General features: G+C 40.3%; 4 protein-coding genes across 5 annotated transcripts in view; all 4 read left to right on the plus strand.

Moving 5' to 3' along the window:
- The window catches only part of LOC309476355 (uncharacterized protein), a gene marked incomplete at its 3' end in the record, with an annotated part of 75024 nt that overhangs the window by 47457 nt on the left and 7697 nt on the right, over nt 1–19870 (plus strand). The window lies entirely within an intron of this gene.
- LOC309506028 (C-signal-like) lies at nt 938–15535 on the plus strand. 2 transcript variants are annotated; one of them, XM_082179565.1, is made up of 6 exons: nt 938–1116; nt 1204–1258; nt 1365–1552; nt 2104–2265; nt 2376–2505; nt 15504–15535. In XM_082179565.1, the coding sequence occupies exons 1-6, from the start codon at nt 970–972 to the stop codon at nt 15518–15520; spliced, it is 699 nt and encodes a 232-aa protein (XP_082035691.1). In that variant the 5' UTR covers nt 938–969; the 3' UTR covers nt 15521–15535. The 2 variants fall into 2 exon arrangements, with proteins under 2 accessions (XP_082035691.1, XP_082035690.1); XM_082179564.1 differs by lacking the exon at nt 15504–15535 and adding an exon at nt 2704–3015 and having other exon boundaries at nt 939–1116; nt 2376–2486.
- LOC309506049 (C-signal-like) lies at nt 6868–10246 on the plus strand. Its single transcript, XM_082179591.1, has 6 exons — nt 6868–7147; nt 7216–7276; nt 7377–7564; nt 7660–7821; nt 7956–8066; nt 8408–10246. Exons 1-6 carry the CDS (start codon nt 7007–7009, stop codon nt 8519–8521), a joined length of 777 nt encoding a protein of 258 aa, XP_082035717.1. The 5' UTR covers nt 6868–7006; the 3' UTR covers nt 8522–10246.
- Nucleotides 12659–16452, plus strand: LOC309506044 (C-signal-like). The gene is made up of 6 exons (XM_082179581.1): nt 12659–12897; nt 12977–13031; nt 13157–13344; nt 14308–14469; nt 15388–15498; nt 16145–16452. Exons 1-6 carry the CDS (start codon nt 12751–12753, stop codon nt 16256–16258), a joined length of 777 nt encoding a protein of 258 aa, XP_082035707.1. The 5' UTR covers nt 12659–12750; the 3' UTR covers nt 16259–16452.

Here is a 19870-nt window from a genome sequence, read left to right on the forward strand (position 1 = left end):
GGTGAGTCCGTGTGAATTGTAGCCTCAGTTTCCAGTTCTCAGCTGACAGGATTGGCACCTTATGTGTCTTCTCCTGCTGTATCTGCTTCAAGGTTGGACGTGTTGTTCGTTCAGAGATGCTCTTCTGCAGACCTTGGTTGTATCAAGTGGTTATATGAGTTACTGTTGCCTTTCTATCAGTTTGAATCAGTCTGACCATTCTCCTCTGACCTCAACAAGGCATTTTCGCCCACAGAACTGTCGCTCACTTCATATTTTCTTTTTTCTGGCCAATCTCTGTAAACCCTAGAGATGGTTGTGTGTGAAAATTCCAGTAGATCAGCCGTTTCAGCCCGTCTAGCACCAACAACCCTGCCACGTTCAAAATCACTTAAATCACCTCTTTTTCACCATTCTGATGCTCAGTTTGAACTTCAACAAATCATCTTGACCATGTCTATATGCACTATAGTTGCTACCACGTGATTGGCTGATTAGATATATGCGTCTACTAGCAGATGAACACGTGTACCTAATACTCACCAGCCACTCTATTAGGTTAATCTGCTCATTAACGTGAAAAATGCGCTGGTGAAAAAAGTTGTACAGATGTTTTTCTAAAGATACCAGGCAACAAAGTTTTTGTTTTTTCTCGCAGAGACTGCGCCTTTATTTGAATAAGCAACCACTATGTTCCACCCAGGTGTATTATTGTTGCAGTTACAAGCAGTAACATGCAGTCATTGTTAGTATTTGAATTGATAGCATAAGTCAAACTGAAAAGTCATCTTGGCTTGTTTGGTTTCTTTTGGTTTGTTTTTAATTCACTCGCTCTGTGTCTTCATATCATTTATCGTTTCCTCTTAACCTCAATAACACATAAAGTATGACACAGCATAATACAACTCTGCAAAATGGGCGTGGAGTTCACATAAAAAGCACAGGTAGGGTCAGATTGGGTGACAGAAGCAGCTTGATAACCTTAAGAACATGGCAGCAGTGAAAGCATGCAAAATCCTGATCACAGGAGCCAACAGGGGCTTGGGCTTAGAAATGGTTAAGCAACTCTCTGAGCATTCTTGTCAAAAACATCATATTTTTGCTACCTGTCGTGACCCAGATGGGCAGAAGTCTGAGGTGAGTTATAAATAGTTGACACATATAGAAAATACCAGGAGAAATCCTAATTTACCTAATTTATTTTTGCACATTATCTTTCTCAAGGCACTGAGAGAACTGGTGAAAAAGCATCCAAGTGTGATCACTATCATACGTCTTGGTAAATGTGCATGTGTGCACGTGTCATTCTTGGTGCATTTTACATTTTCACTGTAAATGAGTTTTGAGATTTACCATTTCACTTTTATTTGTTCTGTTACTATTAGATGCTGATGATCCATGCAGTATCAAAGAGTCTGCCAAGAAAGTGGGTTCTCTCGTGGGAAAGAACGGCTTGAACCTACTTGTGAATAATGCTGCGATCGTGGCAAATGGCACCATTCTGACCAGTCGTGTTGAGGACATGAAAAACACCTTCAACACTAACGTGATAGGACCCTTACTAATCATTAGGGTAATGTAGAAAGGATTATTCAAAGCCCTGAAACATCAATCTCTCCAATGGAAGTCTTGAAATTATTAAATGGGTTAGTGCAATGGCCTGCTAGCTACACCTTTAGGCTGGGTCTTTCACTTTTGTGCCACTAGGATATAGGCTGTTAAAATAGCCGTGTTTCTACTGTCGGGCCAGTGCGAGCCAGGGCTTTAAACGGGCTGTGCCGGGCTAAAAGCCCCGGGCCTGGAGCACCGAGCCCAAAACACACTGCGTTTAGCTGGCCTGATCATCTGACAATCTAGACACTGCTGCACCATTATTTTAGTGAGCTACCACTTAGTTGCTCAGCAGTTTATTGCAGTTGCTGCAGATCACTAACTAGTTAATGCGTAGGGTCTGTATGTAGTCATGGATCACGACATTGCTCTGTCAATCAGTCTTTTCTAGACTAGTTTTAATATAGTAAAAAATGATTGGTCAGAATAAGCTACAACCACAGACTTTATGCTGATAGACATGTCAAATAAATGGTTAATACAGTGACATGTTATTCTGATTCTTTTATGTAGGAGTACCTACCGATTCTACAAACAGCGGCCAAAGCCAGTGGAACACCAGGCATGTCCTGTAATAAAGCAGCTGTCATCAATATCTCCACTGTGGCGGGATCCATGACCAGAATGCCTACCATATACAACCAATTCCCAACGTTGCCATATGCCGTGAGCAAGGTACACCAAAGTCCTGCTTAGGCACTAGATAAACTGGATTAAAGTTATTCCCCTTGAAGTATTGATGTCATGAGTTGATGCTTATCTCAAATGCTGTGTTTACCTATCAGGCAGGATTTAACATGCTGACTGTGTTGGCTGCTGAGGAGTTGAAGGCGAATGAGATCCTCTGCATGGCCCTTCATCCAGGATGGGTGAAGACTGAACTGGGTGGAGAAGAGGTGAGTGTAGATTCCTTAAGTCCATGTTCTATTTAATGTTACTTTCAATTACAGAAATTTTAATTTAAAAAAATCTACCTATAATCTAGCTGAGTGATCATAAAAATCCATTGCATCACACTGACTGGTGTGGTTATGCCGCAATTGCAGCTTGAAGCTATATTTATTTTTAATATTGCATGTTGAGCTACAGGCATGTTTTTTTTTTTTTCAACAGGCAGCACTTGAACCAAAAGAAAGCGTGGAAGGAATGTTGCGTGTCATTGGCAGCCTTACTGAGAAGCAGCACGGCGGATTCTTGGACTACACTGGAGAAACGGTGACCTGGTAGACCAGAAGAGCAAAATCTCTCTCGTATGAGAGGTCATTAAAGGCTGATCCAGGTCCAAACTGTCCTATTTTATCTATTTGTCATAAAAGGGCACACCTAATTATCAGCACTTAATTTCAGGACACAAAAGTTTGACAGACACATGACAATTGTATATCATATTGTATTTTAAACAATAAAACATTCTGATCAACAAAAGTAGTACTGTGTCTTTTTATGTATATATGCTTTGTATGCTGTAAAGACTGCTTATCAATTACACGCACCGTTGAATCAGGGAGAGAAGTTAATAAAAAAACAGTCTCTGTAGTGCAGCAGGTATACCAGAATAACAAGTATAACAGATATAACTTACAGCTTGGCATCAGCTAAGAAATCAGTTACTTGAGTCAACCATCATAGAGCTTAGCACTCTTTATGCAAATATCTTTGTCTGCAGAATGCCATGATGGACCAATCAAAATCAAATATTCAGAACAGCTGTGTAATAAAGCACAAATATGAAACAGAAATTCAAAAAAATTAACAGAATATTCTGCTGTTGATAGATTTTGATTTGTATAATGATGGAACTATCCAAAGTAAACATACAGTACAGTATATCATAATGGAACTCCAGTCCAGATTTTTAAAGAGCTTTAAGATAAATGCTCTTGAAGTGGCAATGTCATGAAACTCCATTTAGATCCCTTTAGAAAGGAAATAATATAGTCGCGTTGTGCGAGAAAGGAAACTGTAGCTTGACTAAATGCTTTAATTAATCCTCAAGAAAATCCCAAAAGTTGAAGAATATAACAAATGTAAAAGCTTAACTTTAAACATGTAGGACAACAACCGACAGAGAACTATAGAAACACAGGGCAATATACGGTAAACAGAGGAAAACAAGCAGGTTAACAAGAAGCAGGTGTGCATAATAAGAAAGAATGGAAACAAACAAGAACATAGTTAAATAAGGAAACCAATCAAACTTGGCAGTAAACAAACTGAATACAGATTCAGTGGAATCAAATAAACTTCAAAATAAGAGTGGCATTACCCCATTAAAGGGTAACTAAACCCTAAACCAACTTTTTTTAGTTAATGATCTGTAAGAATGGGGCTTTATTAGTGCTGTTCATTGATTCAAGTAGTTTTTTTTACATTAATTTGTGTTTAAAGTGTTTTAATTTTACAAAATATGGTGTAAAAACGTCTGAGTGCTGCCCTCTTCAGGTTGAACAGTGGCTACTGCAGTTGAATTTTCCTATTGGAAGTTGTGGTACCCTCTGACGTCAGAGAGTACCAGTTAACCACGCCCTTGCCTGCAGAGATATGTCACAGATGCACGCCCCCTCTCCACTGGGCTCTGCCTACTTTTCCAGCATTTTTCAAATATTGCCAGTGGGTGGAGTCAGGCTCTGACCAGGGGTTTAGTTACCCTTTAAATAAGAAAACAAAAAAGTGCAGGTAGGTGGAGGTCATGGTATATTTTTGGGGAAGGGAAGGAGGGGCAAGTGTGTGGTAAGACAGGACTGGCAGAGGTGATGACCATGGCGGGGTAGTAGACCATGGCAGAAGAGAGGACCATCATAGCGAAGCCCACAATTGAACCAATTGAGAGGACGACTGTGACAGACTCAAAGGGATTGGAAATCCACAACGGAGCCTGAGGGACCACTGACCATGGTGGAGCCAAATTAATCAGAAGACCAAGGTGGAGCCAGAGCTGGAGGCATGGAGGACCAGAATGACAAAGCAGGCTCAGAGGACCAAGGGGGGGATTGGATGACTGAGGTGGAGTCAGTGAGGCCAAGGGCAACAGAGAACCTGGAGGAATGGAGGAACCAGGTGGAAACATAGGGGTGAAGGGCCAAGGTACAGTCGAGGTAACAGAGATCCATGGTGGAGCTGAAAGGTCGAAGAGCTCAGGTGGAGTAATTTGTTCAGACGGGCAAGGTGGAGCCGGAGGGTCAAAATTTCTAAGCTGAAAGGCAGGGAGTTTAGTGGGCTGAACAGGGCCAGTGGATGAGGAAGGGCTAATGGCCTGGGCGAAACCAGGGAGCTCATAGGGCTGGACAGACCGGTGGAGGAGGAAGGGCTAGGGACCTAGGTAGAACCAGAGAGTTCATTGGGCTGGATGGGACCAGGAGAGGAGGGAGGGTAATAAGGTTCAGAATTAAATCCAGGATGGACAGGTCAATAAACAATGGCTCCGGGACAGATAAGGCAGTGGGAACTGGGTCTAGGACAGACAAAGTGGTGGGTGCTGGCTCCAGGATGAACATGTGCTGGCTCAGGGTCCATGGTGGACTTGTGCACTTACTCAGGGTCCGTACGGAGCTGTGAGCTAGCTCAGGATCTGTTGCAAGTGTGACGACAGGCTGAGGCGGCTCATGGAGGAGCTCCCATGCTCCCACAGACTTCGCCGTAAACTCTTTTTAGCCCATCAATGCTTTAGCATTCTATTCTGTCCGTCAGTTTACAAATTTTATGCTATTTTTTTTTTATCAAAAATGGCCTCGGAATCAAAACACTCCAAGAAACATGACATTAAGAAGGACAATGCACATGCATTAGCAGATATAGAGCATATTCCCACAGAGCATAGAGCGTCCTTGTCTTCAGAGTTTAAATATGCATTTTTGAACATTGAGGCAAGGCTGGACTCAGATACAACGGTGAACAACCACGAACAGTGACTCTATTCACTCGAAGCAAACTCTAATGCGAGTGCCTAAGTAATGAAGCTCTAGAGTTGAAGTATGCAACTTTAGTCTAGAAGGGCAGAGCCGTAGGAATAACATATCTTCGGCTAACAGAGATGAACTAAGGTCCTCATCCATATACCTTCTCTGAGCTTTTGGTGGAAATTTTTAGGTGCAAGTCAAAAACCTCTCCCCCCAAGTTGGGTTGTCATATTTTATTTTACTCACTGCTTTAATTTATGTCATTTGTTTATGTTTTGTATGTCAACATTAACATTGGATGTTGCTAAGAGCTTGGTTGTAACGGGGCGAACAAGACGAGGGACGTGCGGATCCATATGCAAGGATTTAATCCAAAACATGGTCATAATACAGGCAGGGTCAATAAAAAGCAAACAAGTATGGCAGAGTCATGACACAAACAATATCCAACAGGGGCAAGGCAAAGAGAGATAATCCAGGTAAACAGCAATAATCCAAACAAGGTACAAACAGAGTCCAAAGGGCTAGGCTAAGGGTTAAACCAGAAAACACAGGCAAGAATCAGAAAACACAAAGGACAAAAGCAAGACTACAATCACTGGATGGCTCTATAGAGTAGCTAACACTATGGGAGTGCTAAAAACAATACAATACTTGGCAACAGGGAGAGAAAGTCCAAGGCTTATAAAGAGTGTGAGATAGTGTGTGATAGTTCTCAGGTGTGAGCGTGATTAGTGGAATCAGCTGTGTGTGTCATCAATGCAATGAATGATGGGGATTGTAGTGAAGTGCAAGAGTCCATGCTGTGAGTGGGCGACCTCTGGTAGTGACCAACCGGAAGTGCATGGACCATATTCGTGACATTGGTTGTATGGAGCCGTTTGAGGAAGATTGGAGTTGATTGGGGGAATAATGCTGGATGTTTGTTTAAGATTAGTTATTACCTTCTGAAAAAAAAAATATATGATAAATTATGCATAACAACATGTGTATATTATAGATCACATGTAGTAATATTATATTAAAGAAGTTGTATTAGTTAATGAAATACACTCCAAAACCACACAATAAAGTTCTTCAATCTCTTTCTCTGACGATGCTGGGGTCATTTGTGATCCTTTCTTTTTTTTTTTTGCCTATCATTTTGGTGATTTTGGTTTTCCCCCAATGAAGTAGATGGGACATACTTGCATGCGCATTGCCTATAAAAGAATAGCTCCTCAGGGGGCATTAAGACAGGCGCAGAGTGGGCTGACTTGTCTTACAAAGGACTTTTATTCATTCCAGCTGCAGTACAAGCGATGTGGATCTTTAATATCTAATCTCACTCCTGACACAGCGTATCTGATTTGCTATAAAATATTACAGCTTTTTGGGAAGCATCCAAGTAGTTATATTCCTCATATAATCCTGCCACAGTGTGTGTGTTATGGGGTGTGGAGTCAACTCTGCTCCATATAAATAGCTCTAAAGAGAGGCAGGTTGAGAGATGGGAAGAACCAGACTGATCATCTTTGAACATGGCGGCATTAAAGGCGTGTAGTGCTCTTGTGACCGGGGCCAACCGAGGCTTGGGTCTAGAAATGGTCAAGCAACTCCTGGAGGCCCGTTGCTCAAAAGTTGTTGCTGGATGTCTTGACTCAGATGGGACAAATTCTGAGGTGAGTATTCAAGAGCTTAGGACAGAAGACAGCTAAAGAAATGTGCATTTATCAATATTCTCTTTCAGATTCAGGCACTGAAAGAACTGGCCAAAAAGCATCCAGGTGTTGTCACCCTCGAGCACATTGGTACATGTGCATTTATGTTTTAAAATGGAAGTAGTTTTTTTGAGATTTTAAATAACATTTAACTTCACAACTTTAATTTGTCTGCAATGATTGCTTCTAGATGTTGCTGATCCATTCAGTATCAAAGAATCTGCCAAGAAAGTGGGATCTCTACTGGGCAAGAATGGTTTGAACCTGATCATAAATAATGCTGCAGTGTTGCCACAAAAATCCATGCTGACCGCCACTGTTGAAGACATGTACCACGCCTTAAACACCAACATGCTAGGACCTTTATTTGTCATTAGGGTAATGGAAAGAGTTTTTGGGAATAAGACTAATCTAAAACAAGACTTGATTTCTTGCAATATCTAAAACACTTGGTTGTGAATGTCTTTAATCAGGAGTACCTGCCGTATCTGCGTGCAGCAGCTAAAGCCAGTGGCAAACCAGGGATGTCATGTGATAAAGCAGCTGTGATCAACATCTCCACAAATGCAGCATCTATGAGCATCGTTCCATCACTGCAAGGGCCGTTCCCTTTCTTCCCATACAGTATCAGCAAGGTTCAGCAAACAAGAAGACTTTTTTTAGGGGGGCAGCAAAAATCTGATTGTTTTGGCTTATCTGAAACTGAAAAACAAATTAGAATTAGGTTCAGTGTGAAAAAAATCTCTTCCTGCGTCTGTTTTCCTTTCAGGCAGGTCTAAACATGTTGACTGTGTATACTGCAATGGAGTTAAAGGCAGATGAGATCCTCTGCATTTCCATTCACCCAGGATACGTGAAGACAGACATGGGGGGAGATAAGGTAAATCTAGATTCAGTAATAAAGCCTTTACGACAATACTTTTTCCCTTTTTTTAGTCTGTTCCTCTGACTTAATCAATCCCCAGGAGTCAGGTATTATCGATTCTTTCACCTTTTTATGCAAGACATTTGAAATGTGCTAGGTAGAATTTTTGTTTATAATCAGTTCTCGTGATGAAGTTATATCAGCCTGATGCTTCAGTGTTTTTCATTAAAATTACTCTGGATTCTCTCAGAACACAAACAGAAAATAAGGTTTATATCACAAATGCACACATGATAGTTTCTGTTTGACAACATTACACTTTTTAAATTGCATGTCATTCCCTGTTTGTCCACCAGGCACCTCTTGACACCAGAACAAGTGTGGAGGGAATGCTGCATGTCATTGGCAGCCTTACTGAGAATCAAAGTGGCAGATTCATGGACTACACTGGAGAAACATTGCCCTGGTAAAACAGAGGAACAGAATTTCTCCAATCACCGAAAGGCTCATTCAGATGCCATATTTTTTTACCCCTTTTTTAAATGATAAACACTTCAAATCAACAGGGGATCTAACAGGTCAATCTCAATTTAAGAGCAAACTTTTTATCCCTATAATCTCAGTAAATCAAATAAATATTGTGTGTTAAATGATTAATCTCTATACACTGTCCATTTAAAAGGAAAGACATGCAAGTTTGAGATCAAGAAGAATCTCCCATATTTACTCATAACAGCAAGTTTAAGAGTTTTTGAGTCTTAGACGTCAGCTTGTGCTGTTGTGAGCCACGTGGCCTGAGTATTCGGTGGGTCCTAGTCCACCATAAAGTCCTATCCACAACTGCAAACAATGCAACCCTTCAGTTGGTGGCGGTCACCACCATGAGGCTTATATCGGTACTGCTGTTCCTCGTGGCCTCTGCTTCTGCGGGTCAAACTGTCACTGACTGTTCACCAGTTCAGCCTTGTTTATTCTTGAATAAATGTTATTCACCTTTACTTATTTAGCGCTTTATTTAATACAGGTTGTTTCATAGCAGCTTTACAGGGATAAACAGAAAAACACTGATTTAATGATGCAAACAGAATTTCTTGTGTTTTCTGTCTTTGGTTTCCTTTTATCTCCAGAGCTGTGTCCAAAATCCCCTATTCCCTAAGTTAGATGTACATAGGTTGTACACTTCTTCTTGCAGTGCATTCTGGGATTGAATGAGTGCACTAAATGTTTTCGGACACCACTACAAAATGTCTTGAAAGGTTTACATAATAGCTAAAAATGTCTCTATTTTTACTTCTGCAACTGTTGAGCTCTGTTACCCAATAAAATAACTGGGTCCCCCGTCTGAACAAGGCCCCTATAATTATTGTCTTAGAATTGCAGTTCAACTAATACACAGGAGTTGTGTAAGTCTGCCACACAACAAAGTTTTGAATGCAAGTGTATACTAATTTCTTTTGTTTTCTGCACCTTTCACAGAAACTGCTCTAGTTTTATTTCCGTGATCTAAAATTTTATTCCACAGACAGTCACTGTTGATATTTGAGTTGGGTCAAGCTGAAATGCATCATAGCTTCACTCTCTCTCAGTGTTTGTTTATGTCAGTTATCTTTCCTCCTTGGCTTGTTGCGGGGGTGGCGTTAGGCATCAGAAAAGCATTTATTTACCATAATATAAACATCAAGTCCAAAAAAGCGAATAAAATATCTGAGGGGATGTCCAAAATAAAAGTGGGACACTGTGTTCTCACAGTAAAATGTGTCTCATGGAGTGAATGCAAGGGAGTGAAGAAGGGCTTGGTGATGGGCAAGTGGGTGGTGGGGACATAAAAGCAGCCCTTAGTGCTGGGAAGATTGGATAATTTTACTAGGATTGTTGAATCTCGTTCAGGAAACTAAGCAAAACTTTATCCAAGTTATTTCGTCCACTTGTGCACATGCAGTTAATTTAAAAATGTCAAATTTTTTATTTCAACTTTGGACATAAAGGGTACAACAGGGCAAAAGGCACACAGAGGGAAAAGGCGCCTTTGATTTGATTTTCCTCTAAAAAACACTAGATGCACAAAAAAAGCTGCAGCACTTTCCAACACATCCACATTTCAAGATTCACTTGGAAATATGGCTTATCCTTGGTGTGATCGCGGGCAGCAGTGCAAAGTTGATTCTGCGCCAATTTGATCTAATATTTGTTTTTTTATTATTTTTTTATTACATTTAAGTAGCAGATGAGGATTGATAAAAATGATGAATATATTTTGAGACAAATGTTTTCTTAATGATTTTCAGTTTTTGTCAAAATATTTAAAGCCACAGTTTTTCAATAACATAATAATATGTAAAAGTATAGTATTTGGGGTTAAAGGCCCTGCTGTTGGGGCGAAAGGCACAATAATTAACATGATAATCAACAGCTGGCTGACTTTTGCATTTGTTGACATGACATGGTTATTCAGATAGATTCAGGTTATTAATATCAAATATTAAGTTGGGTGTCCACCTTAGAGATAATCAGCATATTTATAATGAAACCATCATATTTAAAAAATATGATATTGATCATATCATATAATAAAATATCATATTGTGTTACTACTGTGTACTACTGTCTATAAGAAATGTATGGGATCTCCTTCAATGCTTTCATAATCTTTACTTTTAAAATAATTTTAAACTGTATATTTTTTAATAAATTTTAAATTAAAATATTTGAATGACTATAATAGCACAATGAAAATAGTAGGCTACAAACTTTGCTAAAGTGATTGTTTTGAACAACTATTAACTTGTTCTTAACATTATTAAAAACATTATTTTAGTATTTATTTAAAGTATTTGTATCAATACTGTGAGCCTTTTGGCCCATGCTGGTGAGCCTTTTAACCTCTCCACCTCATACATATTACATTTAAGATTTTTAAACAAAATAAACCACCTTTATGATTTATTTTCACACAAACTCTGTTGCTCCATCGATGTTCAATACATAAATCTTTTCTTCAATCTTTCACGATGGGAGTAGTGAAAAGCACATTTTTCTTAAGGTGTGCGTGTAACCTACACCGTGTCCTAACTACACGCGACGCCGCGACACGTGATAAAAGGTATCTAATTTCCATGCATGTTTATCAGAGTTTTTGTCCTAACCAGCCGCGACGGCGACACGCGACGATTGTATTTTAGAAACGGTTTCTATTTTTCTGCGACTTCGCGGCTGGAACAACAAGCACAAAGTGTGGCAATGATAATCTCTGGTAGGCTACTGTTTATGTGCTTTATTTAATATTAAAAGCGTTTAATGTGACTTTGAATATAATTTAGTACTCCCAGCTTTGTAGCTGTAAAAGCAACAATGGATAATTCACCTCAGATCTTGAAATTAAACAAATGGAAACAAGAACGTTCTAACTGTGAACAAACAAGTGTATTCTTTGACAAAGATTGTTTTAGTAACTCAGTAGCCTATGTGTTTTAATAACGTTTAAATGGTGTACAGCCCACACACTGTTCTGATTGGCAGTGGGTTTTGATTGATTTTGAGGCATCTCGCAGTCGCGTTGCATCTAGTGTGGACAGACAATTATTTGTCGCTGGAATCTTTTCGCATCGCGTCTGGTTAGGACACGGTGTAATGAGGAAACAAATACAAAATATGAGAAACGATTAATGACTAGACTACTCCACCTCTTAACCGGTCCTCTCGTCCAGATCGTTCGTTCTTTTGTCACATTATGTAGCTAAACGGAATTGATTAGCTCACCTGAACTGTAAGCCAAGGAATGCTGTGCATGCTTGGATATATATATATATAAAAAACGAACATTCTGTGATTGATGCTGCCAGAGTTCATTACCCTCCACTCTCACCAGGGGGTCAATCCAGCGCTCGAATTCCGTACCACCCCCAGGAGCCGCCATTGGCTAACAAGCCTTCACCTGCTGTTAGCATCCCATTGACTCCCATTCATTTTGGCGTCACTTTGACAGCGAATAACTTTACATCTGAGGCGTTTAAAGACTAAGAAATACGACAATGTATAAAAGGCTCCATTACCTTGTATCTTACGTTATGGCCCCGTAGAAACAGTTTTTGTAAAAGTAGGCTAACGATTGCGTCATAACCACGCGACTCTCTGGAAATTACCGTATAGACAGGAGGAGAAGCTCGCAGGCAATCGGGGGGACGTGGAGGCATAAAGTCTGATAAAGTCAAGGAAGAAGCCCATAGAGAATCATAAAGTTGCTCCTGCTCCTAGCTCATGGTCAGCTCCTACTCACGCTCTCCGTCTCTGCAAGATTCGGAAGGGAATGATTCAGATTTCTCTTGGCACAGCTACTAGAGGACTTTCAACTGTCAGACAGGCTGCTCACGTCACATCCACGTCGTCAAGCTCAGTTTGAGTCTGCGCAGTACGCTCAGCCATCAGGAGTGCTTCTAATTTGCTTCACTTCTCTCCGTTGAAACCTATGGGGTCGCTGTGTCCAGTTTATTAACTGTCTATGACTCTCACACAAGAGCCTGGCGAGGGGCAGTCATTAAAGGGACGGAGTGGCTCAAAAATATGGGGGAGGCAATCTTTATATCCTCAATCACACTATGACTCAGCACAAGATTACATAATGTTATAAGGGCGTTGAGTTCTCTTGGTTGCACATACAACACATTTTAAAAGCAGACAGAAGCAGCTTGATAACCTTAAGACCATGGCAGCAGTGAAAGCATGCAATATCTTGATCACAGGAGCCAACAGGGGCTTGGGCTTAGAAATGGTTAAGCAACTCTCTGAGGATTCTTGTCCAAAACGTCATATTTTTGCTACGTCCCGTGACCCAGATGGGCCAAAGTCTGAGGTGAGTTATAAACACCTAAATAACAACAGGAGAAACCCTATTTTGCATTGTTTTTATTTTGCATATTATCTTTCTAAAGGCACTGAGAGAACTGGTGAAAAAGCATCCAAGTGTGATCACTATCATACGTCTTGGTAAATGTGCATGTCCTTCTTGGTGCATTTGTTATTTTCACTGGAAATTATGCTAATATCATTTATTTTTGAGAGTCATATTTTTATAGTAGAATAGCACTGCTATTTTGTTCTGTTACTATTAGATGCTGATGATCCATGCAGTATCAAAGAGTCTGCCAAGAAAGTGGGTTCTCTCGTGGGAAAGAACGGCTTGAACCTGCTTGTGAATAATTCTGCGATCATGGCAAATGGCACCATTCTGACCAGTCGTGTTGAGGATATGAAAAACACCTTCAACACCAATGTGATAGGACCCTTACTAATCATTAGGGTAATGTATAGAACATTATTAGATGTGATTATTGTCGATTGCAAATTATGTGTTGGTGCAGATGCCTGCTGGCTAAACCTTTAGGCTTAAAGGAGTAGCCTAATTCACTTTAAAATTAAAATTAGGCCATGATTTACTCACCCTCAAGCCATCCTAGTGTATATGACTTTCTTCTTTTAGACAAATACAATCGGAGTTATACAAAAAAATATCCTGGCTCTTCCATGTTTTATAATGGCAGTGGATTGCAACCAACAGATTGAAGCTCAAAAATGTGCATCCATCCATCATAAACGAACTTCACGGCTAGTGAAGCTAGTTATTTTACTTTAAAACGTTTTAAATATTAATATTTTTCTTGCACAAGCTCATCGCTTTGCTTCAGAAGACCTTTATTTACCCCCCGGATTATGATAGATAGATGCACGTTTTTGAGCTTCAATCTGTTGGTTGCAATCCATTGCCATTATAAAACTTGGAAGAGCCAGGATATTTTTTTATATACTGTAACTCTGATTGAATTTGTCTGATAGAAGAAAGTCATATACACCTAGGATGGCTTAAGGGTGAGTAAATCATGGGCTAATTTTCATTTGAAAGTGAACTACTCCATAAGTCTTTCACTGTTGTGCCACCGGAAGAGGCTACTTAAGTGCTTCTGGGGAAGAACTAGTCAATGTGCCAGAGTTTGTAAGATTCATGGCATTGTGCCAAAATAAAAGCTTAAACCAGCTTAACTGATTCCGTAGCCTGATCAGACAAAGACACTGCTGCACCGTTGTTTAAATGAGCTACCAATTTTTATTGTGGTTTCTGCAGGTTGCACTGACTAGTAGTTTGTTCTGACACTAGTCGCCCAGGGTGTGTGTCGACTAGAATCACAACATTGACCTGTAAATCCACTACCCTTATTGAGGATGTGCCAAATAGAGATATGTAAATCTTTATCTTTCCTTTATGTAGGAGTACCTGCCGTTTCTACAAACAGCGGCCAAAGCCAGTGGGACACCAGGCATGTCCTGTAATAAAGCAGCTGTCATCAATATCTCCACTCTTGGAGGATCCATGACCAGAATGCCTTCCATGTACGATCAATTCCCAGTGTTGCCATATTGCGTGAGCAAGGTACAACAAAGTCCTGCTTAGGCACTAGATAAACTGGATTACATTCATTGCCCGTGAATAGTGGTGCAACGGATCATCATTGATCCGTGATCCGTTCGGATCAATATCTTCGGTTCGGCACTCACGTGATCCGCGGATTGATTTATGAAAAAAAAGTTGTGCGCATGTTCAGTCCACACACAGCGTGGTCATGGCGAGCGTTATGAACCGCAGAGAGCGTGACGCCTCATTCGCGCCGCAAAACCTCCAGACGTGCGTAAACGCGTCTTTACATTGACTTCACATTGAAATCACTCGCGCCAGACGCTCTATTCGCGTTTGGTGTGAACGCAGCATGGGTGACGGCGAGAGAGAGAGAGAAAGAGTGCCTGCGAGTGCGAGCGAGCAAGGTAATACGTTGTCAAATATGTTTAAACTTAAATGAACTACATATACAAGTAGTTATGTCTCTTTGTATTAATTTGTCCTGTTATTGACATAGGCCTAATGCACGTCATTGACAAAATGCGCAACCAGATGTTCGAATAATTCGAATATGTGTTTTTTAGAGGGAATATTCGAACGTCATTTTTGAGCAATTTTGACAGCCCTATATTACAGTGGAAACACATAAAGCATTGGTCCATGTTTAAAGGAAGGAGATGCCTTTTTATGTTGCACTTTAAGTTGTTTTTCATTAATTATGTTAAAAAGAAGATATTATGCCTTGTGCACTTTAAGTTGATTTTATATTTAATAATTTAAAAGTGTTAATACATTTTTTTTAAAAATTTTTGCTGATCCGAAAAATGATCCGATCCGTGACTCTGATCCGAGAAACGATCCGAACCGTGAGTTTTTTGATCCGTTGCACCCCTACCCGTGAAGTATTCATGTCACGAGTTGATGCATATCTCAAATGCTGTGCTTACCTATCAGGCAGGATTTAACATGCTGACTGTCTTGGCTGCTGAGGAGTTAAAGGCGAATGAGATCCTCTGCATGGCCCTTCATCCAGGATGGGTGAGGACTGAACTGGGTGGAGAAAAGGTGAGGTCCATGTTCTATTTAATATTACTTTCAATTACAGAAATTTAAATTTGAGTGAGTGTAGATTTATTAACAACAGTGTCAAGTTTGCTATATTTTGAGCATAAATGCAGGAAACGTGTCAAAATTATTTTCAAATTGACCTTGCAAATACAAGATACTTTTCTCATTCACCTTTAGGCATAAAGGATTCATTTCTATTGAGTCCGTATAGAGAGCTATTCCCTAGGGTTCCATATATAATCCCACTAAACCCTTTTTCAAAGAGTGTACTATTGCAGACTTTAGATCTGCATGGTAAATGTTGTGAAATTGGGTTCACAGATTAATTTAGGGTTTTATCACCAGTCTGAAACTATTTAGTGCTACGAAAAGTTCACATTTTTAATGTATGATGTAGCTATTATCTTTTGAATCAGGTGATTTTCATGTTTTCCTCTGATTCCTCTGAGTCATGCCTATTTTAATGCACCTGGTGCTTTTGATTTCCACCATTTTGAATTCTGTCAAACATACTTTTTTTTGGACTACACCTTTCACATTACACATTTTCACATTGGTATGTTTAGCCTGTAATTGCTGCTTACGGTATATTATTTTTATTTTGCATGTTAGTGAGCTACATTTATGTTTTTATTTTCACCAGGCACCACTTGAACCAAAAGAAAGTGTGGAGGGAATGCTCCGTGTCATTGGCAGCCTCACTGAGAAGCAGCACGCTGCATTCATGGATTACACTGGAGAAATATTGCCCTGGTAAAACAAAAGAACATGATCCAGGTCATGATCCAGGTCCAAACTGCCCTTTTTTATCTATTTGTCATAAAAGGGCACACCTATTCATCAGCACTTAATTTCAGGACAAAATGTCTTTGACAGACACATAAGAAATTAGTATTTTATGTAATAAAACACTTAATAAAGCAATAAAGCAGTACTGTTGTTTTTATCATATATGTTGCAATTTGCAAATACTTTGCTTATCAATTACACACAGAGATTGATCTATAAAATTATTAATAGGGTGGCATGAGGACACTGAGGGGTGGCAACACCAAAGCAAGTGTCCATTCATAGTTTTTGAAATACACATTTGTATGCATATAGTTGCATTTTCTCAGAGGGACCACAAAGTAATCATCTTATGATGTTTTATTAAAGTTTGGGAGGAGCACGTTCAGATAATGAACACAAGTGGAGAGCACTCAGCAATCAATGGTAAGCAGTCTCACCTCAATCCATTGACAGTTTTGCAGCATCCCCCCACCACCCCTTCTCCACGCTTCTAGTCCTAAACACTTACATACGGGGGGAGTACTCTGGGTTCGGGCCGAACTAGAACTAGAACTATGTCTATCCATAATGGAAGTAGAGCGGACAGTTGGAGAATCTGCACAGCATGAGAAAATGGTACCTATGGTATTTAACAGAGGTTAAAATAAAGAGGAGAAGAGTTGTGGAAAATAATTATATATCACAATCACATAAATCCTATCGTCAAGTCAAGTCATCTTCATTTATATAGCGCTTTTAACAATGTAGATTGTTCCAAAGCGGCTTTACAGAGATACAAGAATAGTTTAAAGTAACAGATTGTTTTGGCTTTATAACAGTTCTTGAATAAAGTTATTTACTTAGGGGCCGCTAACACAACACCGTTTTAACAGGAAACTCTACACAGACTTTAAACGCGAAACCTGGGAGAACGCTGATGGCGTGCACATGCGTATTACGAGTTCAGTCTATTGGTATGCGCGTTTGAATATATGTGCGCAGGTTTGTAATTCCCTACAAACCAAGCCTTAAAAAACTACTTGTCTGGCCTTAACATTTTGATACAGAATTGTATCACTTCGGGGTAGATACACAAACCAAATTTTCCGACAACGCTTTATCTGTAGAGTGGTAAAGGGATCCTCCATAAGGAGAAACTAGTTGGCACTTTAGCACCTCGCTATGACATCGGGTCCAGGCGCAGGTCCTTCATCAGATCTGGATACGGCCTGGATCCGGCAGGCTGCGGAAAAAACCTTGGGATAAACAAAAACACAAAAATTAACATAGATGCCATTCTTCTTATGATGTAACGAGTACATCAGGATTTATGGGAAGTGTTCCCGGCTGACCTGATCTATGCAGCCTAACATTGAATTATATAAGTCTATAATGTGTTATGTGTATGCTAGGTCAAAGAGATGTGTTTTTAGTCTAGCTTTGAACTGACAGAGTGTGTCTGCTTCCCGGACAATGGTAGGAAGACTGTTCCAAAGTTTTGGTGCTAAATAGGAGAAGGATCTACCGGCAGCAGTTGATTTTTATATTCTAGGTATTATCAACTGGCCGGAATTTTGAGATCGCAATAGACGTGAAGGACTATAATGCGTTAAGAGCACGCTCAAGTACTGTGGAGCTAAACCATTTAGTGCTTTGTAAGTAATCAGCAATATTTTAAAATGTATACGATGTTTAATAGGGAGCCAATGCAGTGTTGACAGAACAGGGCTAATATGGTCATACTTCCTGGTTCTGGTAAGAACTCGAGCTGCTGCGTTTTGGACCAGCTGTAGTTTGTTTATTAAGCGTGCAGGGCAACCACCCAGTAGAGCATTACAATAATCTAGCCTTGAGGTCATGAACGCATTAACTAATTGTTCCGCATTTGTCAATGAGACCATATGGCGTAATTTTGATATATTTTTAAGATGGAAAAATGCGGTTTTACATGACTTTCAAATGAAAGATTGGTATCAAAGAGCACACCCAGGTTCCTAACCGACGACGAAGACTTAACAGAGCAGCCATCAAGTGTTAGACAGTATTCTAGGTTATTACGTGAGGACGTTTTTTGTCCAATAATTAGAATCTCTGTTTTTTCAGAATTTAGTAGAAGGAAATTACTAGTCATCCAATTTTTTATATCAGCTATGCATTCCGTTAATTTTGTGAATTGGTAGTTTTCGTTTGGTTGTGAAGAAATATAGAGCTGAGTATCATCGGCATAACAGTGAAAGCTAATTCCATGCTTCCTAATAATATAAAAAAAATGCATAATATATCCTAATGTCCTAATATACCCTTCATATCCAAAATTTTGGAAAAATCTGTCGCTTTTCAACTCCATAATCACCTCATGTCCAACAGCATCTACGAGCAGTTCCAATCTGGTTTCCGTCCACTTCATAGCACCGAAACCGCACTCCTCAAAATTACTGATGACCTTCTCATGGCTTCTGATTCTGGACTACTTTCAATTCTCATTCTTCTGGACCTCACAGCAGCTTTTGATACCATTTCTCATCCTACCCTCCTCAGTCGACTATCATCCATTGGTATCACCCACATTCCCTTAGCCTGGTTTACTTCATACATTTCTGATCGCACACAGTTCATACAATTCAAATCCCAGAAATCCGTTACCTTCCCCGTCTCTGTTGGAGTGCCCCAAGGCTCTGTATTGGGGCCTCTCCTTTTTATCATCTACATCCTCCCTCTTGGTCACATCCTCCGTAAACACAACATTAAATTCCATTGCTACGCGGACGACACCCAGCTCTACCTCTCTACTAAACCTTCCTCCTCACTCCCACCAACCTCCCTCACCCTCTGTCTCCAAGAAATTCATTCTTGGTTCTCATCCAACTTTCTCAAACTGAACAGTTCCAAAACCGAAGTCCTCCTGGTAGGCACACCTCATACCCTCTCCAAAACTAATAAAGTTTCCATTGCCATTGATAACTCAATTGTCCTTCCCTCCCCTCAGGTTAAGAGTCTGGGTGTCGTCCTCGATAGCACACTATCTTTCCAGTCTCACATAAATAGCATCACCCGGTCTGCCTACTTCCACCTACGCAACATCTCTCGTCTCCGTCCCTCTCTCACTCCCCAAACCACCGCCATTCTGGTTCACAGTCTCGTCACATCTCGGATAGATTATTGCAACTCACTCCTGTTTGGTCTCCCCAATAAGTCGCTCCAGAAGCTGCAGCTCCTCCAGAACTCTGCTGCACGCCTGATTACTCTGACCCCCGTCTCTCATCACATCACTCCCATCCTGCAACAACTTCACTGGCTTCCCATCAAACAGAGGATCATTTTTAAAATAATTCTCATCACTTTCAAAGCAGTTCATAACATGGCTCCTCCATACATCTCAGATCTCCTCCATTTAAACATCCCGACCCGTTCACTCCGATCCTCCCATACCTGCCAGCTTTCCGTTCCCCCTGCCCGTCTTGTCACAATGGGGAGCAGGGCGTTTAGTCGCTCTGCTCCCCATCTCTGGAATTCCCTCCCTCCTGACCTCCGTACTATGGACTCATTTCACCTCTTCAAATCCAAACTCAAAACTCTTCTGTTCAGACAGTCATATTCC

The sequence above is a fragment of the Leuciscus leuciscus genome (genome assembly GCF_965113295.1).
Source record: "Leuciscus leuciscus genome assembly, chromosome: 1".
Lineage (NCBI taxonomy): Eukaryota > Metazoa > Chordata > Actinopteri > Cypriniformes > Leuciscidae > Leuciscus > Leuciscus leuciscus.

Bases quoted from the DNA above. Each gene is read 5' to 3' on its own strand.
- LOC309506028 (XM_082179564.1), top strand. From the start codon at position 970: ATGGCAGCAGTGAAAGCATGCAAAATCCTGATCACAGGAGCCAACAGG. The intron at 1,553-2,103 runs GTAATGTAGAAA...TCTTTTATGTAG, and splicing joins GACCCTTACTAATCATTAGG to GAGTACCTACCGATTCTACA. The intron at 2,266-2,375 runs GTACACCAAAGT...TTTACCTATCAG, and splicing joins TGCCATATGCCGTGAGCAAG to GCAGGATTTAACATGCTGAC.
- LOC309506049 (XM_082179591.1), top strand. From the start codon at position 7,007: ATGGCGGCATTAAAGGCGTGTAGTGCTCTTGTGACCGGGGCCAACCGA. The intron at 7,277-7,376 runs GTACATGTGCAT...GATTGCTTCTAG, and splicing joins TGTCACCCTCGAGCACATTG to ATGTTGCTGATCCATTCAGT. The intron at 7,822-7,955 runs GTTCAGCAAACA...TTTTCCTTTCAG, and splicing joins TCCCATACAGTATCAGCAAG to GCAGGTCTAAACATGTTGAC.
- LOC309506044 (XM_082179581.1), top strand. From the start codon at position 12,751: ATGGCAGCAGTGAAAGCATGCAATATCTTGATCACAGGAGCCAACAGG. The intron at 12,898-12,976 runs GTGAGTTATAAA...ATCTTTCTAAAG, and splicing joins CAGATGGGCCAAAGTCTGAG to GCACTGAGAGAACTGGTGAA. The intron at 15,499-16,144 runs GTGAGGTCCATG...TATTTTCACCAG, and splicing joins CTGAACTGGGTGGAGAAAAG to GCACCACTTGAACCAAAAGA.